We start from the raw sequence: 20,000 nt of genomic DNA, 5'->3' as shown, positions 1-20,000 counted from the left end.
AGCTTGTCTCAAACCAGCAAAGTTTCAGCCTATCAGAACAATGCAGAAAATCTAAAACATTTTGTCAATGCCCCCCTTCCTATAACCCCATATACTTTCAAAAGTAACCTACATTGTAATGAATTAGAATGCCGCGTAAACAATATTATGTTTCTGTATTTCACAGAAAGCAATGGGAGACTGCCCACCCTTTATACATGAACAGTATACGTTAATTGTATGTAATTACATTTTACATTTCCCCTAAAGTAAACAAGAATTCGTCGAAGTAATAGTAAACGTTTTGGACACGACTGCCATCTGGTGGTCCCCAGTCAGTCACACTAAACCTAATCTGCAACGTCCATAATAATAACGTCTGCGACCAAAGGAGGCTCATGTAAATACGATTTGCCTGATGTCACGCGTATTCTATGCACGTTTAATCTTGTGCAAGATAGACGCATAAAACATATACTTACACCAAGAGAACTAACAGACTTTGTAATCAACGCATATGACCTGAGATCAAGGATGTTGCAGCGCTTCTGACAAAATGAAGGTTTATGGAGGCATTATCTTACAAGGGGTGGTATGAATTATCCTAGGGTGCCAGGCCATATACTTGATGACTCAGTCCAGAGATTGAATGCTAACGAGGGCTACTGGAAATACCATTTCCAAAAATGCATGTCCTTTTCTATAACGTCGGATGTAGCATTTCTCCTTTGGTAATGCATCCTATCTGTACCTGCACACACCTCATGTTGAATGCCCTGTTGGTATTAGTATTTAGGGAAATCTATAAAATCCATACTAAAAACGGTGAACACAGTAAATGGCTCATAAATACCAACAGTATGATCATAGGTAACAAAATGTCTGTTTAATTAAATACTTAAAGTGGCACGGAAAAGGTCATGTGACAATGACAAACACCCTTTGACATGATACTACACTATAAAATGCCTCATCGGTTAGGCATCGGTAAAATGACTGCTTTAAGGTCTCAGAGGACACCATCGCCTGTGCCCTGTTTTCAGAAAACAAAACTGTTCAAGCTTATATGCCTTTAAAAGGGTTTAAAATCCAATAACATCTTAGGCTTGGTTTGCACAGTATAAATGATTAATAAAATTCATTTTTGTCTAATCTTAACACAGTATTGTTAATCTTTCCCCTGTAAAACACCCATATATACGCATGTGTTGTTGTACCTTCCACAGCCTCAAAAACAAATATATTAAATATTACAAATCCTTCTTAAAACAATTGGAACTTTGTACACACAAAAAACACTGCAATGTTATGACATGTACATATATACAGTACAATAAGAAAAGATCTCGAAAGGGGACATGCTTTCAACTAACCACTGCCTTTCACCTCAGCCGTTGCTCTGTAACACAGGGAATGGTCCATTCTTCTCAGTCCAAAATATAAAAAACAACCCTTATTATAAGACCCCATACAAAAAGTAGACACAAAAACCCCTCCTAGTATGACTGTGTAGATCTTGTATATGTGTACGGATACTGACCATGTATTGCTATCATGCTTCCACACAGATGCTAAATACACAGGTCATTTCATTTTTGCGTCTAACGGTTGATTTTTTTTTTGTAAACACACATACAATAATTTGTCTCTGACGAATTCAACTCAATCTCTCAATCATTTGAAAGTGTACAAAATGGCTCTGTTCTATTGGCTAGTGCTCTGGGCTATATGGGATTTTCTCGCTGTATGAAATTTCACATCTGTCTCCCTATCTTTTCTCTCCTTTCTGCTCCTGGCTTCATCCCCCTCTCTTTCTCTCTCCCCCCCCCCCCCCCCCCCTGCCTCTCAGTGCTCCTTCAGTGAGTTGATGCGGGCGCAGATCTTGAGCGCGGGCCCCAGCTTGACGTTCATGGCGCTCATCAGGTGATCCTCTGTCAGCAGGAGCAGGGCCTGCCCGTCAATCTCCTGAGCTCGGAAGGACTCCGCAATCTCCTGACAGCCTAAGACCAAAGGAGGAAATGTGTGTGTTTTACATGCTGAGTGGACAAAAAAAAAACCTCAAACAGGCTCAATGTGCTTGAGCTCATACGAGATCCTAATCTCTCTCGTGTTCATGTAGGTCATTGCAAGGCCTGCTTAAGAGTCGACCCATTTGAAGGCCACACTGGTTTCTTACTGGTTTGGTTTGGCTTACTAGCTAGGCGTTGGGAGACAAACCGGTTCAGTGTTGCACGGATCGCTAACCAACCTGGCAAGCTGGATATGAATTCCCACACTTGGTCCACAGTCCACTCGGCAGGCCGGGGCCGAGAGGACTGGTCTGGGGAGGTGGCTGGGTCCTCGGGAGACAGCGGGTCTCTCCTGGCCTCCTCGGACACGTCCCTGGTCTGGGTCTCGCGCTCGCGCTCCAGCTCCGTGTGCCGGCGCAGGCGAGTCTTCATGGGGGCAGCGGCCTCCTCCTCGTCCCCTTTGGGCGGCTGGACTCTCCAGTGTTCAGTGGCGCCCGACTGACCCTAAGTAATGAGACACGGAGGAGTCGCTGGAGAAAAGGGCTGCTGTGAGGATGGTAGAGCTGCCAACTGATTGTTAACAGCTGTTCTAAAACACACTAAACACAAAATCTAAATGCTAAAACCGAAGCAGAAATCATGCAGAACTAGATCCATGTGATCCACTGTGATAAGGTTACTCTATGATCCTAAAAACTATCTATCTAGGGGACAGCAGGTTTCTGGAGCATACTTAACTGAAAAGCTGAGAACGCAGGGCACAAGTCAGTATCCAAAGCAGACTTTCTCAGATATATACAGTAGATGCCCTGTCTAACTCCGTGCTCGTGATCACAACCATGACAGGCCATTATATTAGAGTATCAAAGTATCAGCCCAAGACTGACCTCATAGGTGGACTCTTTGAGTCCCGGGCTGCGCTGGCCATCTTGACTCCCACTGCGCCTGACAGGACGGAACCGTTTGTTTTGACTGAACCTGTGAAAAACAAGAGCAAAAAAAAAAGACAGGAAAGGGGTGGGGAGAGGTGTGATCGTTACTATTTGGCAGTTTTGTGTGAGGCTTGTAGGTTGTACAGTACATGCAGTCGCGCTCCATTTGAACAGGCTCAAGAATGAAGAGGCACCGAGAACACTACCTGGTGAGCCCCCCTGATGTCGAGAGAACCTCTGACCACATCCTGTTACAGTTACCGTGTGAATGTGTGCGTTCATGCATGCATGCACCAAAGGACAGGACACACTAGACACACACACGCCACAGCAGTGCCACAGTCTATACCCTTTGAAGATCACCTCGCTGGCTGACCCGTTTCCTTTTCTTCCGGATGTTCTACTGTGCACAAAATGTACTTGAACAGCCACTTTAAAATGCACTTAAGAGCACTAGATGAGTGCATGCGTTCGGGTGCATGTCTGAGTGCAGCTTGCTCTGTGGCTTTCACTGCTGTGATCTGCTGTTGCAGCCGAGGAAGGAGCCTGTTCCATAGACATGCCTGTGACACAGCCAAGCCCTGTCCTATTCTCATCTTCATGGTCTCGCTGCCCTTACTCAACACAGGGCTGGAATTAGCCCAGGTGTGAGATTGGGGATGCTTTGCAATGCCATGTTCCCTCACGACAGGTACAAATCCAAAGCACACAAAGCAAGCCTATTGCACAAGCCCATGCCATCACAGTGGTTTTAAAAGGGGGATCGCTTGGTTAGCGTGAGCCTTACCGCCGGGAACAGGAGCTGGAGCAGAAGCGCTTGGAGCGGACGAACGAGTGAGAGGGGCCACTTCTCTTGCAGAGCTCACACTGGAGCATCACCGGCTGGCCCTCTTCAAGTCCATCTATGGAGGGCAAGAGACATTTACATTACATTTACATTTAGTCATTTAGCAGACGCTTTTATCCAAAGCGACTTACATATGTGCGACTTACGATGTATACACATTTTACATTTACACTGATGGCACACTGCACATCAGGAGCAATTAGGGGTTCAGTGTCTTGCTCAAGGACACTTCGACAGGGAATCGAACTAGCAACCTTCTGATTACTAAACGACTTCTCTACCTCCTATACCACTGCCGTCCCCCTCACAGAAAGGGAGGAGGGGAGAAGAGCAGGCCGGGGGAATAGACAGCTTAGAAGACAGCTTCACTGGAAATGCTCACACTAATATGTCCCAAGGTGGAGTCCTAAAACGGACATGGACGACCCACAAGAACCTACCTTTCTTCTGAAGAGTACTACATTTCATTTTTCTGGTACATAAGTATGGTACCAATAACCATTTATTTTAGCTATGCTCACACTGGAGTTAAGAACCTAGCACCCACACTGTATAACACCTGTGATACTTTAAGAGATATTTTCATTTTCAGTGTGATTGTGACAGAGCTGAATAAACATCTACTGTAATCCTCTAATGTGTCAGGATTTTAATTCTTTAATACTTAGGCTGGGTTGCACCAACATGGATTAAATTAATCCTGGTTTAGAGTTAATCTAGGTTTAGTAAATCCAGGTTTAAACTGGTTTATAATTAATCAGAGTTGTGTTGCACATCTTACTTTTAACCCTGGATTAGTTAAACTAGTTTAAACCTGGGTTAAAACAGGATTAGTTTATGTTCAATGTCCGCCATGATGGATTCCGACGAAATGTAAACAAATTCACAATGTATGTTTAACAAATACGGAACTAAATAGCCCTAAATAAATGCATCCGCTCTTTTTCCTAAACTAGCTGCTTGTTGAATAAATGCCGTTACTGATACCGTTAGTTACCGTTTAGCCTACAGCGGCTATAGCTAATAAACACAGTTACTTTAGCCAGCTAGCTAGCTATTATGCCACGTCAAAAAGGGTCAAACTTTTCAACATTTGAAAAGATGTTGCTGACCGAGTTGATGGAGGAGTTGGGGTTACAATTGAGGATATGAGGACTGACAGCAGTACACTAGAGAAGAAGGAGAGGAACTGGGTCCAGTTAGCTGAGCGCTTCAATGGCTCTATCCGTATCAAAGAGACGAGGGACAGGGCACAACTGAAAGCCTACTGGAAAAACCTCAAGGCTAAAGCCAAAAAAGATGCGGCGGTCAATTTCAAACTGGCGGAGGACCACCACCAATGACTACGGATCCTCTGTCAAAGAAGATAATAGATACGATCCTGCAGCAGATTTCCCCCTCCCCAACCCCTACGACGATGACGGCGTATTAAATGACAGTACAGCCACAGAAGCTGCAAGTAAGTTACTACGAACTAGTTGACGTCGCTAGCTTATAATCGTTGTGTTGATTATGTACTGCTGTGACTGTGAACAGGTAAATAGGGTGTAAATATTATGAATAGCAGGTTACAATAATTGCTGTCACCCCAAGTAAGTTATCACTCTGTCCAACGCCGTTAGTTGCAGCAATAACGTGACAAAAATGACGAAAGTAGGCTATAATTTGTTGTCAATAAAACAGAGATAAACCTCCTCCAGGGGTGGTTTAAAAATAAATGCTAATCCAGGTTTAGACTAGGTTTAAAATGACTGGTGCAACAGATTTGTAAACTAAGGTTAAACTAGGTTTAAAGTTTGGTGCAACTGGATTAAAAGACAAACCTGGTTTAAACCTAGTTTAAGAGTTAATCCATGTTGGTGCAACCCAGCCTTAATCTGCCTATACTTTACTCACTGTCATGTGGCCCCACATCTGCGTCTGTGTCAGAGGAATTCTCTGCTGGTTCCATTGAGTCCGTGCAGTCGAAAGGTTCTGGATCTTTCAGTCCATTCGTGGCACTTTCAGGCCCTTGTTCCGACTGCTTGACCATCAGGGATGACCGAATCACCTGAGGAGATGAAGAACTGAGGTCAGTCACATATGACTAGCCAGTGGGTAAGGGTGGCTCTTTAGTGATTGTATGCATTCAGAAAGGTTATGAGAAACGTATTTCATCAGAGAATCAAACATTATTTTAAATGGAACCACACCGGGAAAGGCTGGAGTCCTTCTTGAATTATGAAGCCATCAACCAAGTGGGTTAGAATGACCGTCTTTGTGGCTTCTGGCTTCTCCTGGTTCTCTGGTACTGTTGTGGAGCTGGATAAGGGGGAAGGACTGGGGTTCTGTCCCAGCAGGGGTGTGAAGGGTGAGGGAGAGCCACTGGGTACCAGGGGGTCATCAGATGGTGGTGGGACCACCGAGGACTGGATGGGGGACAGGTCTGACGAGAGGCTGGAGACAGCTGCAAACCCAGGGGAGAGAACTGCATTGAGGACCAGGCAACAAAGAGCATTTACTTTAGTGCGCAAGAGTAAACACGCAAGTGCATAAGACTCAAATGTATGAGACGCATGTACCTGAGTGGTTGTCTGATTGAGTGGAGAGGTCCTCGCACTGGTCTCCATGATGCCCCAGTGCTTGAGGCGAAGCTGTAGGTGGTGGAAGGGTCTTCTGCTGTGTACTCTTCACAGAGGCTCTGCCCTGGGATTCTCCTGAGCAAGGTGCCTCAGACTTCAAAAACCAGACAAGACACCAGTCAATAGACATAACAAAAAGCACAAAAAAAGCAAAAAACTCCAGTCCAGCTAACTTGATGACAGAGTTCATTTGCTAGATAGAAGCAAGCCATGATCATTTAAGCAAACATCAAGAAGATTAAAACTTACTAAGGTGAAGTCTAAAGCTTTTTCTGCGGGCGCAGAGCTCAGAGTCTGTGAGTTCGTCGTCAGAGTGGCAGCTTTGTCTAGTATGGTTGTCTTCAAAAGCTGGCCCACAGGCGTCAGTCTCTCCTCCACCGTGTGTGTTCCCTTCCCCTCCATCCCTGGCACGTGCTTCTGCTCTTGTGGCACCCTCTCGACGGGAGGTGTTGGGTTGCATAAAGCCACGGGTGATTTTGGAGGTTTCTGGGGGCCGCTGGGGAATCCAGGGGGGAGGATTGGGGAGGGCGGGCAGGGTCTCTGAGGTGAAGGGAGCGGGGAAGGGATTTTTGGTGTGGTGGTCGAGACTGAAGGGATCTGAGTGGACGAGGGGGAAAGCTGGTTGAGTGGCTGGCTCAGGCTTCTCTGCGGGGAGTGGCCTTGGCAGTCTGGTTTGACAGGTCGGGAGAACATGGGGGATAGTGGCTTGGACTGGATGTAATCTCGAGATGGCGTGATGATGGCAGCCATCTTGGACTGGCTGCAGGCCATCTGAACAGAGGCTGAGGACAGAGCGATCTTCAACAGCTGTTTCGAGGCCAAGAGGGAGCGCTCTGACGTGGGGTTTGAGCTCCCCAGGGGTAAGGCTAAAGTCGGGGAGGTGGCATGACTGGCGTGAGTGGCGTGAGTGGCGTGAGTGGCGCTAGTGGTCTGGGTCCTCTCTGTGGTGGTATACGGGCTGGAGGCGGAGAAGGAGGACGCTGCTTGAGTGAGCAGGCTCTGGGCGGAGGGGCAGCGCAGCGACTCTGGTAAGGGCTTCTTTGGCGTGGGACCCTGGGGACTGCTGGGCGGGGTGTGGTTCTGGAGACTGGCTGGCTGCTGGGAACTCATCAGGCTGTGAGAGCGTTTAAGGTTGCCGGGGCTGCTGGCTTTGTGCTTGGCCAATGCGTGGGATTGGATTGGGCTGTACAGGGCTGAAATGAGAAAGCAATGCATTTTTGTGAAAAACAAAATGGATATATATATATATGTTGTACTATAGAATGAAATCCTACGTATACATGGTACCACTTTGTTTATTAACATTCAAATGAGAAAATGTCTTTGTCTTTAACATAAAACCTTATCGACCATGTTTACAGCGTATGATTAACGGAGTGAGTGCGCAGAGGGCCAGTGACGTACATGGAGGCGGCACGGTGAGGTGGCGCACAGGTGGGCTCTTTGCACCTGCTTGGGGAGAGGTAGGGCTGCTATCCCCAACTTTACATGCCTCTCTTCCATGGCAGGAGGGAGACTGGCTGAGCCTCAGGGGGACGACGGGGGCCCTCAGGCGAGGCACCGCTGACGGCGGGACTGTGGCCGAGGCCTTCAGCGGGAGATTTGGCGGGATTGTCAAGGTTCCTGGCGGAGGTGGACGCAGGGTCAGGCTCTGGAGCTACAGACGACGAGAGAGGGGGGAAGGGACAGACGTCAGCACCCGAGTCACTCTTTAACCAGAATACTCCTTGAGTACAGTACAGTGCAGAATGGCACATCCCTAAACACAGTTCCTCTCTAACACATCCTCAGATATTGAGTCCTGCCCAAAGCAGAACAACCTTTTTTTCCTCAGTCAAATCACACACAACTCCACACCGACCACAGCTCACCTGTGAGGAGGAAAATCGAGAAGAGGAAGAGGAGGACAGGACAGGCAGCTCAGGCCGCACTGCAGAGGTTAAGATCAGCTGCTAGCCCAAGGAGAATGGCAGCACAGAAACACACAGGTACAGAAGACAGAGTGAAGAGTTATGAAGTTACGGAGTGGAGTGTGCAAAGAGAAGCTACAGGCAAGCGAACCACGAAAGAGGTGCTTGATTTGCTCAAAGGGAGACAAAATATTATCAGGAGAAGAAAATACATTTGGTCTGGCTTCCCGGGACACATGACTATTCACGATGCTTCTTGGGAGCATCCTCTAAACGTTTCTGTAACATTTTGACTGCACTGTTGACATGTGACTAAGACCGAAAAGCAAAGATCTCTCTGAGAGGGAGGAAACGAACTGAAACAAGGAAGTAAACGGCCCTTTTATGCTACGTCCAATAATATCGACATAACTGAGACTGTATCAAAGGTCTCACACAATGGCGCAAGAACAACGTGACAATATGATATCTCAGAAGAGGAACTGGTCAACTTCTCAGCTCTTAATTTTTCCATCCCACTGTCCATCTTTTTATCTTTTTACTCTTTTACTGGCTATACTTGCCCATTGCACAGACTGTACTATTTATATCACTTTGTCTGTCTCTCTCTCTCTCTTTCCGTCTGTGTGTCTGTCTGTCTGTCTCTCTCTCTTTCCGTCTGTGTGTCTGTCTGTCTGTCTCTCTCTCTTTCCGTCTGTGTGTCTGCCTGTCTGTCTGTCTCTCTCTCTCTCTTTCCGTCTGTGTGTCTGCCTGTCTGTCTCTCTCTCTCTCTTTCCGTCTGTGTGTCTGCCTGTCTGTCTGTCTCTCTCTCTCTCTCTTTCCGTCTGTGTGTCTGCCTGTCTGTCTGTCTCTCTCTCTCTTTCCGTCTGTGTGTCTTCCTGTCTGTCTCTCTCTCTCTCTCTTTCCGTCTGTGTGCCTGCCTGTCTGTCTCTCTCTCTCTCTCTCTCTTTCCGTCTGTGTGTCTGCCTGTCTGTCTGTCTCTCTCTCCGTCTGTGTCTCTGTCTGTCTGGTCATCTGTTCAAGGAAATGAAATGCCTTAGAATAAAAGCAACTACAGTAGAACCAGAATGTCAAGGTCTTTTTGAAATGCCATAATTGTCACCTTTATACACCAGACATTTTTTAAATCTCTGTCTGTCTGTCTTTGTGTGTGTGTGTGTGTGTGTGTGTGTGTACTTCAGGACGCTGCCAAACCCAAGATTGAGTTAGATCTGGGTTCCATGAGGGAGGAGCATGTTGAGACAGACGCAGATGGAAAGGTATGACAACTGTCTCCCCGACACTGACCGCACTTCTCCACCGTTAGCGCTTTTCCCACGCCTCTAACGCTTCGTCTCGTTTGTGCTTTGTCTCCTCCTGTTCAGGCAGCGCCTCAGCCTGTCTTTGCCCTTGACAGCCAGCTCTATCCCCACATGAAAGGCAACCCAAGCCACCTTGACATCATGCAGCACAGGTACTGCTCAAACCTGATTTTCATGTGACTGCCTGTGATCTTTGTGCCCCAGTTCTTGAATAAACAGAATGTTGTTAGTAGCTTAGACTGTTAATTGTGTAATTATAAAACATTGTTTTATAATCAGCTATTTCTGTTTTACAAATATATACAGTACAGTAGAAATGTTAAGCTCTTTTTTTCCAATATTATTGCTATATAATATGCATTCCAGACGAATTGCCACCATCTTGGTCTACTATGAGCCGTCTGTACATGCTGTGGTTTATGATGATCATAATCTCTGCTCTTTGTCGTTCTCTTTCCAGTTTGCTGTTGTATATGCAGAATAAGCTTAATGGTCTCAACCCAGCTCTGGTTCCTGAATTTGGACTTGTAGAAGAAGGGGGTCTTCTGAGTGTTGAGATGCTCCGAGCTATCCTTAGCCCTGAGAATAAACAACATTCTCTGGATGAGAAAAGCTCCATTTGCAAGATGCCAACTACAACTGGTTAGTCTAAAGCCACATGTATTTGTACATCTATGTGTCCTTTTCTTGGTTTTCCCTGAGGGAGCAGATGCATATGTGTGTGTTAGAGAGCAGATTTACACTAGCTGGTGTTGTGTAGTATCTTTGGGCACATTGGTGAATTTGCCCCCCCCCCAATTTTTCTGCACTGACTTCTGTCTCTAACGCCCCCCCCTTCTCTGTCACAGAGCTTCTGCCAAGCAATGGGCCTGCCGTCCAATCACGCGGGGGATGCCCAGACAAGGAGCTGGCAGAGAGTATCTCCATAGAAACGACGTCGCTGCGTGGGAAGAGTGTTGGCGGGGGTGGGGGCGGGGGCGGGGAGGACAGCAGGGACAGCATGGTGATGGAGGTGCTCCAGCTGTACACCGCCCAGCAGCAGAGGCTCCAGACCACCCTGCACAAGCAGAAGCAGCTAGAGAAGGTGTGTGGAGAGGGTCTGTTCCTCAAGGAGCGCTGGCTCAGAGAATAGTTAATACCTGAACACTACAACACTACACACACTTGTGTTAATACACTACACACACTTGTGTTAATACCTGTACACTACAACACTACACACACTTGTGTTAATACACTACACACACTTGTGTTAATACCTGAACACTACACACACTTGTGCTAATACCTGAACACTACAACACTACACACACTTGTGTTAATACACTACACACACTTGTGTTAATACCTGTACACTACAACACTACACACACTTGTGTTAATACACTACACACACTTGTGTTAATACCTGAACACACACACACACACTTGTGTTAATACCTGAACACACACACACACACTTGTGTTAATACCTGAACACTACACACACTTAATACCTGTACACTACACACACTTGTGTTAATACACTACACACACTTGTGTTAATACACTACACACACTTGTGGTAATACCTGAACACTACACACACCTGAACACTACACACACTTGTGTTGATACCTGAACACTACACACACTTGTGCTAATACCTGAACACTACACACACACACTTGTGTTGATACCTGAACACTACACACACACACTTGTGCTAATACCTGAACACTACACACACACACTTGTGTTGATACCTGAACACTACACACACACTTGTGTTAATACATGAACACTACACACACTTATGTTAATACATGAACACTACACACACTTGTGTGTTGATACCTGAACACTACACACACCTGAACACTACACACACTACACACACTTGTGTTGATACCTGAACACTACACACACCTGAACACTACACACACTTGTGTGTTGTCCTCCCCTTTCTGCAGTTTCCCTGTGTGCCTGTGTGTGTTTGTGTGTGTGCATGTGCTCGTGTGCTCATATGATTATGCATGTCTGAGTGTGGCTTTGTGTGAGACACTGCTTCATCTTGCTCACAAACTCACCATCCCCCCCCTTCTTGTTTTTTTTCTCTCCTCCCTGTCTCTCTCTCTCTCTCTCTCTCTCTCTCTCTCTCCCTGTCTCTCCCTCTCTCTCTCTCTCTCTCTCTCTCTCTCTCTCTCTCTCTCTCTCTCCCTGTCTCTCCCTCCCCTGTCCTGTGACTAGGAGCTGGAGGTGTTGCGTCAGGCTGAGGTGGCAGAGCAGTGCGACCCGCAGGGCAGGCTGGAGGCGGCGCAGACTGAGCACGTTCTGAGACAGCGGCGGCGGCCGGGGAGCTGTCTGGAGCTCCTCCGTCAGCACACCTCCACACACAGAGCAGATGGCGCCGAGGCGCTGCCAGACAGCCATTACTCCGCCGAGGTAAGCCTATCACAGCACAGACCAGACCAGACCAGACCAGTGCAGACCAGACCAGACCAGAGCAGAGCAGGGGAGATGGGCAACACAGTAACATGGAAAACAATGGGGGGGTTTTGTCTTAAAATAGGTCATAGTGAAGAAATGATTAAAGAAAGGAAGAAAAATGACATTTTTTTTACATTTTTACAGTTTCTGTGGGGCAGGAATAGGATAGGAATCTTTTTCTTTGGTTTGGGTCCATTCTGTGGGTGCCAAAGTGAAAGCTGTCGTGGTGCCACGGAGGAACTGCGGTGTAGTCAGGATAGGTCTGTTACAAGAGCAGTAGAACAAATATGCTGCTGGGCCTGGCACAGATTAACTAGAGTAACTGCATGTTAATCTGTTCCGTAGTCAGCCACACAAAATCAAACAAAATACAGCCGTTTGGTAACGGTGGAAAGAACACGAGAGCCATCTTTTTTTCTCTCTCTCTCTCTCTCTCTCTCTCTCTCTCTCTCTCTCTCGCAGAGTCCAGACTCTTCCAAAGTTCGTTTTTTAGAGTCTGTCTCCTAAATGCCTCTGCATGTGGCTCCACGAGTCTGCTGGCTCTCTGGATAGATTGTTTTGTTTGGTCTCCCAGCAGCTGTGGCCTTGGAGACCTCTCCTCCCCAACCCGTCTCGCTTTTTTTTTTCTTTTTTTTTTTTTCCAGGGTTGTTGCTTAGTGCCCCCTGCTGTTTGTGTTTCCACCTGTCAGAGTCAGTGTGCTGCCACATCCTGTCTGCCTGACATGATGTTTCCTTTTGACTAAGCCATACTGTGTGTCTCTCTGTGTGTGTGTGTGTGTAGCTGCTCGAGCTCCGCATGAGGCTGGATCGCGCTGAAGAGGACCGTGAAGAGCTCCAGGAGGAGCTGCGTCGGGAGCGCCACGCCAGGGAGAAACTGGAGCGCACCATCGCAGAGCTCCAGCACCAGATGAGGGGCTCCCGAGGCCCAGACGGCCCAGACACCCCAGACACCCCAGAACTGCCCCTCCTGACACCGCCCAGTAACGACCCACAGACACCCAGGACCCCCTAGCAACCTCGGAGCAGCAGCCTCGCAGAATTACACTGAGAAACATAGAAACCGCCAGACACTACTGGAGATGTGACTTGGTGCTACCGTCACCAGAAAAGATCTTCTAACCATAATAGTCTGATGCCAAAAATGAGATCAGCCTGAAAAACACACTAGTTCTTTCTCTGATGTCCTAACTGGCAAATATGACAGGGCAATTTTTACAATTGTGTATTGGTTTGTTTCTACTGTTCTTTGACTGATAATAACTTGATAATACATTTAATTAAATCAAATACATACATTGTATACAACTGTTATGCTTTGGAAATTGATAAAGAATCATTATCTCTGAAATGAAAGGTTAGAGTTTGAAAGGATATGTATAGAAGTAAAGATGTATGGATATCATGTCATAATCACCAGGCTCATTTGTGCTTTATCTACTGCAAAAATGAGATCTGATATTTTAATAACTTTGAAAAACAAAACAGCCAGAATTACAGAGAAAGTATATGACACTGTAAATATTATATTGAATTATTTATTGTTCATTAACAGATCATAAAAACAGGACATTGTATGTGTTATTGAACGTGTACTTAATGTGTTCCTAATATACATTTATATTTTATGTATGTATGTATGTTTGAATGTACATTTTAAATGTATGTATGAGTCATGTTTACTGAAATACAAAAGCTTAAGCAGACTTAAAACTTTAGATGGATTTGGACCTATTCTTTAAACAATTGTGTTTGAAACAACTTTGGATTTGAAATGTCTTTTAAGAAAACGTTGTTTTTAAAAACTTCTTTTCCCTGTTTACAATTTTATAAAGTCCCAAGGTGATTTATAATTTCAGACGTGTTGGTCTAAATGTGTCTTATTTAAAAGAGTTGGAAAGAGAATTTCAGCACTCTTATAAAGACCCGTCCCATCAGTTATCTGTATTGCCCTCTCTTTGACAATCAACGTCATTTATTCTTATGACACTTTAGCTGCTAAAAGTGTAGCTACCTCAGATGTAAGTCAGGTGAAAGTTCATGTTTTATAAGTGTTACCATCCTATTGCATCAATATTTAATGTCATTTATGTTTATCCATAGTCTCTATCCTGTAACTTGGTTTATGCTGCTTCAAATATTGTAGGGGGTTTTGTTTCATATGAGCATTATGCATGGCTAAAGACAATTAAAAATGGTTAATCTTTGTATTTATGTACTTGCCATACATATAGCCTGGTTAAATTATTTTCCAAATCACTGTCGAACTTTTTTGTTTGAGTTTGGATTGTACACTTATTTCCTACCTCCTCTTGTAATTAACAAAGACATATTATCACCACTGATCTGTTATGTGGTTATTGCTCCGCTGCAGAATAACGTGAGGCCCTGCATATTGGGGTAGTAAATCTCATCGCAGTACATTTCGAACACGCCTACCGGTGGGACATCACCTGGCTGTCTCGTGTCTTGTTCTGCCTGCTTATTCATCAAGTCTAGCATACCAAGCCATTGCGGATCGACCCAACTCTGTCTCTACATGGATTTCAAATAATTTGTCGCTCGGTATCAACTGTAGTCAATAGTTCTTGTGTCAACGATTAGCTCATGTGAAGTGTCATTTCTTAAAAAGGCGAAATCTATTCTTTTAGTCATTCGCGTTGGTTTCAAAGTAGGCACAGACTGTATTTCCGGGATCACTATTCCAGGTTTGGGATACTAAAAGAATGATGCTATAAGTTGTCAGCTCAGAAACACCATTTTGATGTACTTGCCATACATATAGCCTGTTTAAATTGATGTCAGATACGAAAAGACAGAGTGGAAGAACTGCGGTAGAATATGCGCTTTTTAAAACCGGATAGTAAGAGAGAGAGAGTATCAAATTGATTTCTGGGGGGAACAACATCCTGTTTCCATTCTGAGAAGCAGGATACGAGTACATATCCGTTCAGAGCGAATCATTATGCAATTATTATGCCCATTAAAGTATTCATATAAATTACAAATAAGACTAGTGTTCGAATATTAACTAAATTTACTGGATGTAAGGCAGTGAAGTTTGTCAATAATTTACCTAACTGTGTTGTTCACTCCTTGGGCATTATAAAGCAACCTTTATCTCGCAGCCTCTGTGCAAAAGCATGGAACCATCAGGTATGTTAAAGTGAATAGACTACTGTATTGATACTAACAAATTCCCAAGCAAGTTAATAACATTGCCTATGGAACAAAAACCTTTCATTAATATTTCTGTAGACGCCCAACGTAGCCGGGATGGTTCTCAGAAAAGGTCTGCTATAGACCTGATCATGAACCAGATCCGAAGGAAGACCTCCTTCACAGAGCGGCGACAGAAACCTGTTGGCTTCCTCTTCAAGCCCGGGGAGAACAATGACAGGAAAAATGGAGGCATCCCAGAGATGAAGGAATCAGATAACTCTGAGGGGAAGAACACAGAGTCAGGAGCAGGTGAGCTTAACTTACAGAGACACAGGCCTCCCACCTGCAGGGTTGGGCTGTAGTCTAACATGCCTGTCATTCAACATAGACCTAATAAACTGACAACTGTTGGCTGTTAGAATTTTGTAAAGTTTATGTCCTTTACCTAAGCTAAGCTAACGTGCATATCATGAGTTTATAAAATAGCAGTTAGAGGTGTGGTGGTGCAGTGGGTCATTCCAAGTTAAAGAGTAACCTTGGTACAGAAGAATGAGGAGGTCAAAACTCCCGTAATGGGGACGCTGTGAAGTGTCTTTGTGACAGAACTAACGCAATTCATCAATCTATACCCTTTACCCCATAATGACAAAGTGAAAATAGATTATTTTGCTAATTTATTGAAAAGAAAAAAAAACGAAATATCACATTGACTTTGTATTGAGACACTTTGAGCTCAGGTGCCCCCCATCATCATCGTCTTTGAGATGTTTCTAAACTGACTGAACTTCTGATTGAAGTCCACCTGTGGTAAACCCAACTGATTGGACATGATTTGGAAAGGCACATACCTGTCTATATAAGGTCTCACAGCTGACAGTAGCCATGAGGGGGGAAGGAACTGCACAAATGAATCCATGTGAGTACAAATCACACACACTCACGGACACAAATGAATGTGCCACAGAAAACACGGACTCTGTGGATACGGAGGTTGGGTCTGTGGTGGGCTGGGGTCGTGTGAAGCAGTTTGTGGAGAAGTTGGGGAAGAAACCAGATAGCCAGACCCTCAGCCTCAGCCACTGTGACCTCACAGCCACGGATGTGCTAGAGCTGGGTGAGCATCCTACAGCAATCTCCTGGGATAGTAATCAATCCCTGATCCACTTTTCCCTTTACACCCTCCTCATACTGTTTACTCACCCTCTAAGCGAATCCGGTTTAAAGCCGGTATTGGATCAACTTATCTTATCACTTCCCACTTACCTGCCTTCTCCTTCTGTATCCACTCAGCCACTTTGTTGACCTTCCTGACCCAGTTAGAGGAGTTAGACCTCTTCTTGGAATGACCTCGTAGGAGGATCACTGAAGGCGTTGACCTTTCACCTGCAGCACGTTGGAAAGCTGAGAGGTCTGAGACTGTGTGGCTGCAGGTTAACGGCCCAGGACCTAACAGCACTCGGTGAGACAGATATATCCATGTCACGTATCCTGTTTTAGGCTGAGTCTGATGTTATGTTATTGTTTGAAATTGTATTAGGCATGTGTATAAATGAAAGGCATTAAATCAATAGGCTTCCCTATCACAAACAAGTTCTTTTCATTTAACCCCAAACCTATTCTTTTTATTCTTGAACAAAGCTTTAAAAACAAAGATCAACAAACAAGAGAAGCGTTGTTTACACTTCCTGAGTTCATACTAATAAGGGCTACTGCTGATGTCACAGGGGAAAGCCTGGACTCTGTCCCTCTGCTGGAGATTGTCGACCTGTCCTGGAACGCAGGGGTGGGGGGGGCCGGCCTGCGGAGCCTCACCAGCCAGCTCCGTTACGGCTGCATGATCAGGGAGCTTCGCCTGGTAGACTGCCAGCTCACTGATGCTGATATTAAGGCACTGGGTGGGTGAGGAGGAAAACACAGCTGATAAAAAAGAGATTTCTTCCATAAGTTATGTATGAGAGTAAATTCGATAGATGTACGTTTGATTTTAAATCCTTCATCAGCAACTGAAATGAAGTGTTCATATAACAAGCGTATACCAATTCTATATATATATATCTGTTTACACTAATGATCACACTGGTGTTATTGTTATGAATCAGGCCAGGCCCTTCCTTTGATGACAAATCTAGAGGATCTCGATCTTTCATGCAATAGGATTGCAACCGGCGGGGTGAGGGAACTGTTCTCCTCATTGAATGCTGCTCATGGACTGAGGTCACTAACACTACACATGTGTGGCCTTGAACAGGATGATCTATGCATCCTCGGTAAGACAGACACACACACACACACACACACACACACACCACACACACACACACACACACAACACACACACACCACACACACACACACACACACACACAACACACACACACACACCACACACACACCACACACACACACACAACACACACACACAACACACACACACACACACACAACACACACACACACACACACACAACAACACAACACACAACACACACACACACACACACACACACCACACACACACAACACACACACACCACACACACAACACACAACACACAACACACACACACACACACACACACCACACACACACACAACACACACACACACAACACACACCACACACACACACACACACACACAAAACAAACAAACACACACACACACAACAAACACACACACACACAACACACACACACACACCACACACACACGCACACACAGCACACACACACACTCACACACACACAAACCACACACACACACACACACACACACACACACACAACACACCACACACACACACACACCACACACACGTTTAGCCATGTCATTGTTTAGCTAAAGAATCCATAAAGAATCCATGCAGGATTATGTATATGAAAATCATTCAGCACCATCAGCCTCATCTTTTGCCTCATCAATCTATACTCAAATACCCCATAATGACCCCCATAAGGCGTAAACAGGATTTATAGAACTTTTCACAAATGTATTAAAAAGGAAAAACTAAAATAACTCACCTTGACATATGTTTTAAGACCCTTTACTCGGTACTTAGTTAAAGCACCTTTGACAGCGATTATAGCCTCGAGTCTTCTTGGGTATGACGCCACAGGCGCGCAAGCCCACCTGGATTTGGGGATTTTCTGCAATCAGCAGATCCTCTCAGGCTCTGTCAGGTGGAATGGGAAGGACCATCGGTGCACAGACATTTTTAGGTCCCTTCAGCGATGATCGATTGGGTTCAGGTCAAGGCTCTGGCTGGGCCACTCAAGGACATTCACAGAGACATCCCTAAGCCACTACTGCATTGTCTTGACTGTGTGCTTAGAGTCAATGTCCTCTTGGAAGGTGGGTCCCGAGCACTTTGGACCAGGTTTTCCTTTGGACCAGTTCCTGCTACAGAAAAAACACCCCCACAGCATGATGCTGCCACCACCATGCTACGCTGTTGAGGTGGTATTGGGTAGTGATGTTCGGTGCCTGGTTCCGCCGGACGTGTTGCTTAGAATTGAGGCCAAACAGTTCAATCTTCGTTTCATCAGACCAGAGAATCTGTTTCCACTCTGAGTCTTTCAAGTGCTTTTGGCAAACTCTAAGCGGGCTTTCCTGTGTCTTTCCACTAAGGAGAGGCTTCCGTCTAGCCACTCGCCATAAAGCCCTCCTGGAAGTGTATCCTATCTCCGCACAGGACCTCTGGAGCTCAGCCAGAGTGACCATCGGGTTCTTGGTCCCTCTCTTATCAAGGCCTGGTTGTTCAGAACTTCCATTTAATAATTTTGGAGGCCATTGTGTTCTTAGGATCCTTCAGTATGGCAACATTTTATTTGATGGCCCCTCCCAGATCTTAGCCCTGCAGGCAGTTCCTATATAGAACAGGTATGTGCCTTCCAAATCATGTCACTCAGTTGGATTTACCACAGGTGGACTTCAGTCAGAAGTTCAGTCAGTTTAGAAAACATCTCAAAGACGATGACGATGGGGGGGCACTACTCAAAAGTGTCTCAATACACAGTCAATATGATATTTCGTTTTTTTTCTTTTCATAAATTAGCAAAATAATCCTATTTTCACTTGTCATTATGGGTAAAGGTATAGATTTGATGAAGGACAAAAAATTATGTAAACGATTTTAGCATCAGGCTACAACATAAACAAAATGTAAAAAAAAGAGGTCTTAATATTTCTGAACATGCACTGTAAGTACCAGAAAAACAAACCCGTTGTTGTAAAACGTGTCAAAGGTGTATTGCATGAACATTACCTACAAGAGGCACTACAGTTTATGTTTAAAACTAACAAGCTAATTGCTAGCAGTCGGACAGAAGCATACAATTGCATAGTGAATAGCCTGGCAGATAGTGAGAATGAGAGTTGTGTTACTTCTTTTTAACTGACGTGTCCCAAATAGCAAACAAATCTCTAGTACTGCAATAATGGCAGACTGCTAAATTTCAATTCAAACTGCATGCTTTCAGATGCTCCTGAATGTGTGCCTACTCAAACAATTATAAATCAGTGAAAAGCTTTTATTCCTAACCATTTATTCTAGTGAATGTCATGTATTTTGAACAAAATGGCTTTTGTTGCCTACCCATTACATGTTTGTTATGGGAAGCAATGAATCAGTAAAACAATTTGCAATGTAATGAGGTAAAAAAATGAGGTAAAAATAGAATAACAAAAACATAACAAATGTAATTTTTTTTTTTAAAGCATGAGCTCACTTGAATAACACAACTGATGATTCCAACTTAGTTCTTCTACAATATT

The 20,000-nt window shown here is 44.9% G+C and overlaps 5 protein-coding genes across 7 annotated transcripts in view; 2 read left to right on the top strand and 3 right to left on the bottom strand.

Moving 5' to 3' along the window:
• Nucleotides 1-771, bottom strand: part of cldn11b (claudin 11b) — a 3,125-nt gene extending 2,354 nt beyond the window's left edge. Inside the window, exon 1 of the mRNA XM_012821313.3 lies at nucleotides 1-771. This exon is cut by the window's left edge and continues 543 nt beyond it. The gene's annotated coding sequence lies outside the window, so the exon portion shown is untranslated.
• Nucleotides 772-843: 72 nt separating this feature from the next.
• Nucleotides 844-8,381, bottom strand: si:ch211-230g15.5 (polyhomeotic-like protein 3). Of its 3 annotated transcripts, none has more exons than XM_031584197.1 (10): nucleotides 8,260-8,381; nucleotides 7,793-8,045; nucleotides 6,638-7,581; nucleotides 6,329-6,482; nucleotides 5,960-6,234; nucleotides 5,664-5,817; nucleotides 3,708-3,822; nucleotides 2,876-2,966; nucleotides 2,228-2,492; nucleotides 844-1,979 (listed from the first exon to the last, which is right to left on the bottom strand). In XM_031584197.1, exons 3-10 carry the CDS (start codon nucleotides 7,496-7,498, stop codon nucleotides 1,825-1,827), a joined length of 2,070 nt encoding a protein of 689 aa, XP_031440057.1. In that variant the 5' UTR covers nucleotides 7,499-7,581; nucleotides 7,793-8,045; nucleotides 8,260-8,381; the 3' UTR covers nucleotides 844-1,824. The 3 variants fall into 3 exon arrangements, with proteins under 3 accessions (XP_031440057.1, XP_031440058.1, XP_042566206.1); XM_031584198.1 differs by having other exon boundaries at nucleotides 5,960-6,213; XM_042710272.1 differs by lacking the exon at nucleotides 8,260-8,381 and having other exon boundaries at nucleotides 7,793-8,125.
• An 875-nt stretch (nucleotides 8,382-9,256) lies between these two features.
• LOC116224371 (ski-like protein) lies at nucleotides 9,257-14,406 on the top strand. Its single transcript, XM_031583740.2, has 6 exons — nucleotides 9,257-9,557; nucleotides 9,663-9,751; nucleotides 10,060-10,241; nucleotides 10,448-10,683; nucleotides 11,829-12,023; nucleotides 12,850-14,406. The coding sequence occupies exons 1-6, from the start codon at nucleotides 9,519-9,521 to the stop codon at nucleotides 13,078-13,080; spliced, it is 972 nt and encodes a 323-aa protein (XP_031439600.1). The 5' UTR covers nucleotides 9,257-9,518; the 3' UTR covers nucleotides 13,081-14,406.
• A 795-nt stretch (nucleotides 14,407-15,201) lies between these two features.
• Nucleotides 15,202-16,573, top strand: LOC116224370 (leucine-rich repeat-containing protein 31-like). Its single transcript, XM_031583739.2, has 3 exons — nucleotides 15,202-15,536; nucleotides 16,192-16,341; nucleotides 16,518-16,573. Exons 1-3 carry the CDS (start codon nucleotides 15,290-15,292, stop codon nucleotides 16,571-16,573), a joined length of 453 nt encoding a protein of 150 aa, XP_031439599.1. The 5' UTR covers nucleotides 15,202-15,289.
• A 350-nt stretch (nucleotides 16,574-16,923) lies between these two features.
• The window catches only part of LOC116224369 (alpha-protein kinase 1-like), a 10,944-nt gene continuing 7,867 nt past the window's right edge, over nucleotides 16,924-20,000 (bottom strand). The window contains exon 9 of the mRNA XM_031583738.2: nucleotides 16,924-17,118. Coding sequence (XP_031439598.1) covers nucleotides 16,924-17,118 — 195 coding nt within the window. The remainder of the gene's footprint in view (nucleotides 17,119-20,000) is intronic.

Source organism: Clupea harengus, chromosome 17, assembly GCF_900700415.2.
Source record: "Clupea harengus chromosome 17, Ch_v2.0.2, whole genome shotgun sequence".
Lineage (NCBI taxonomy): Eukaryota > Metazoa > Chordata > Actinopteri > Clupeiformes > Clupeidae > Clupea > Clupea harengus.
Note: the sequence above shows the minus strand (reverse complement) of the source record. Positions and strands in the feature narration are given on the sequence as shown.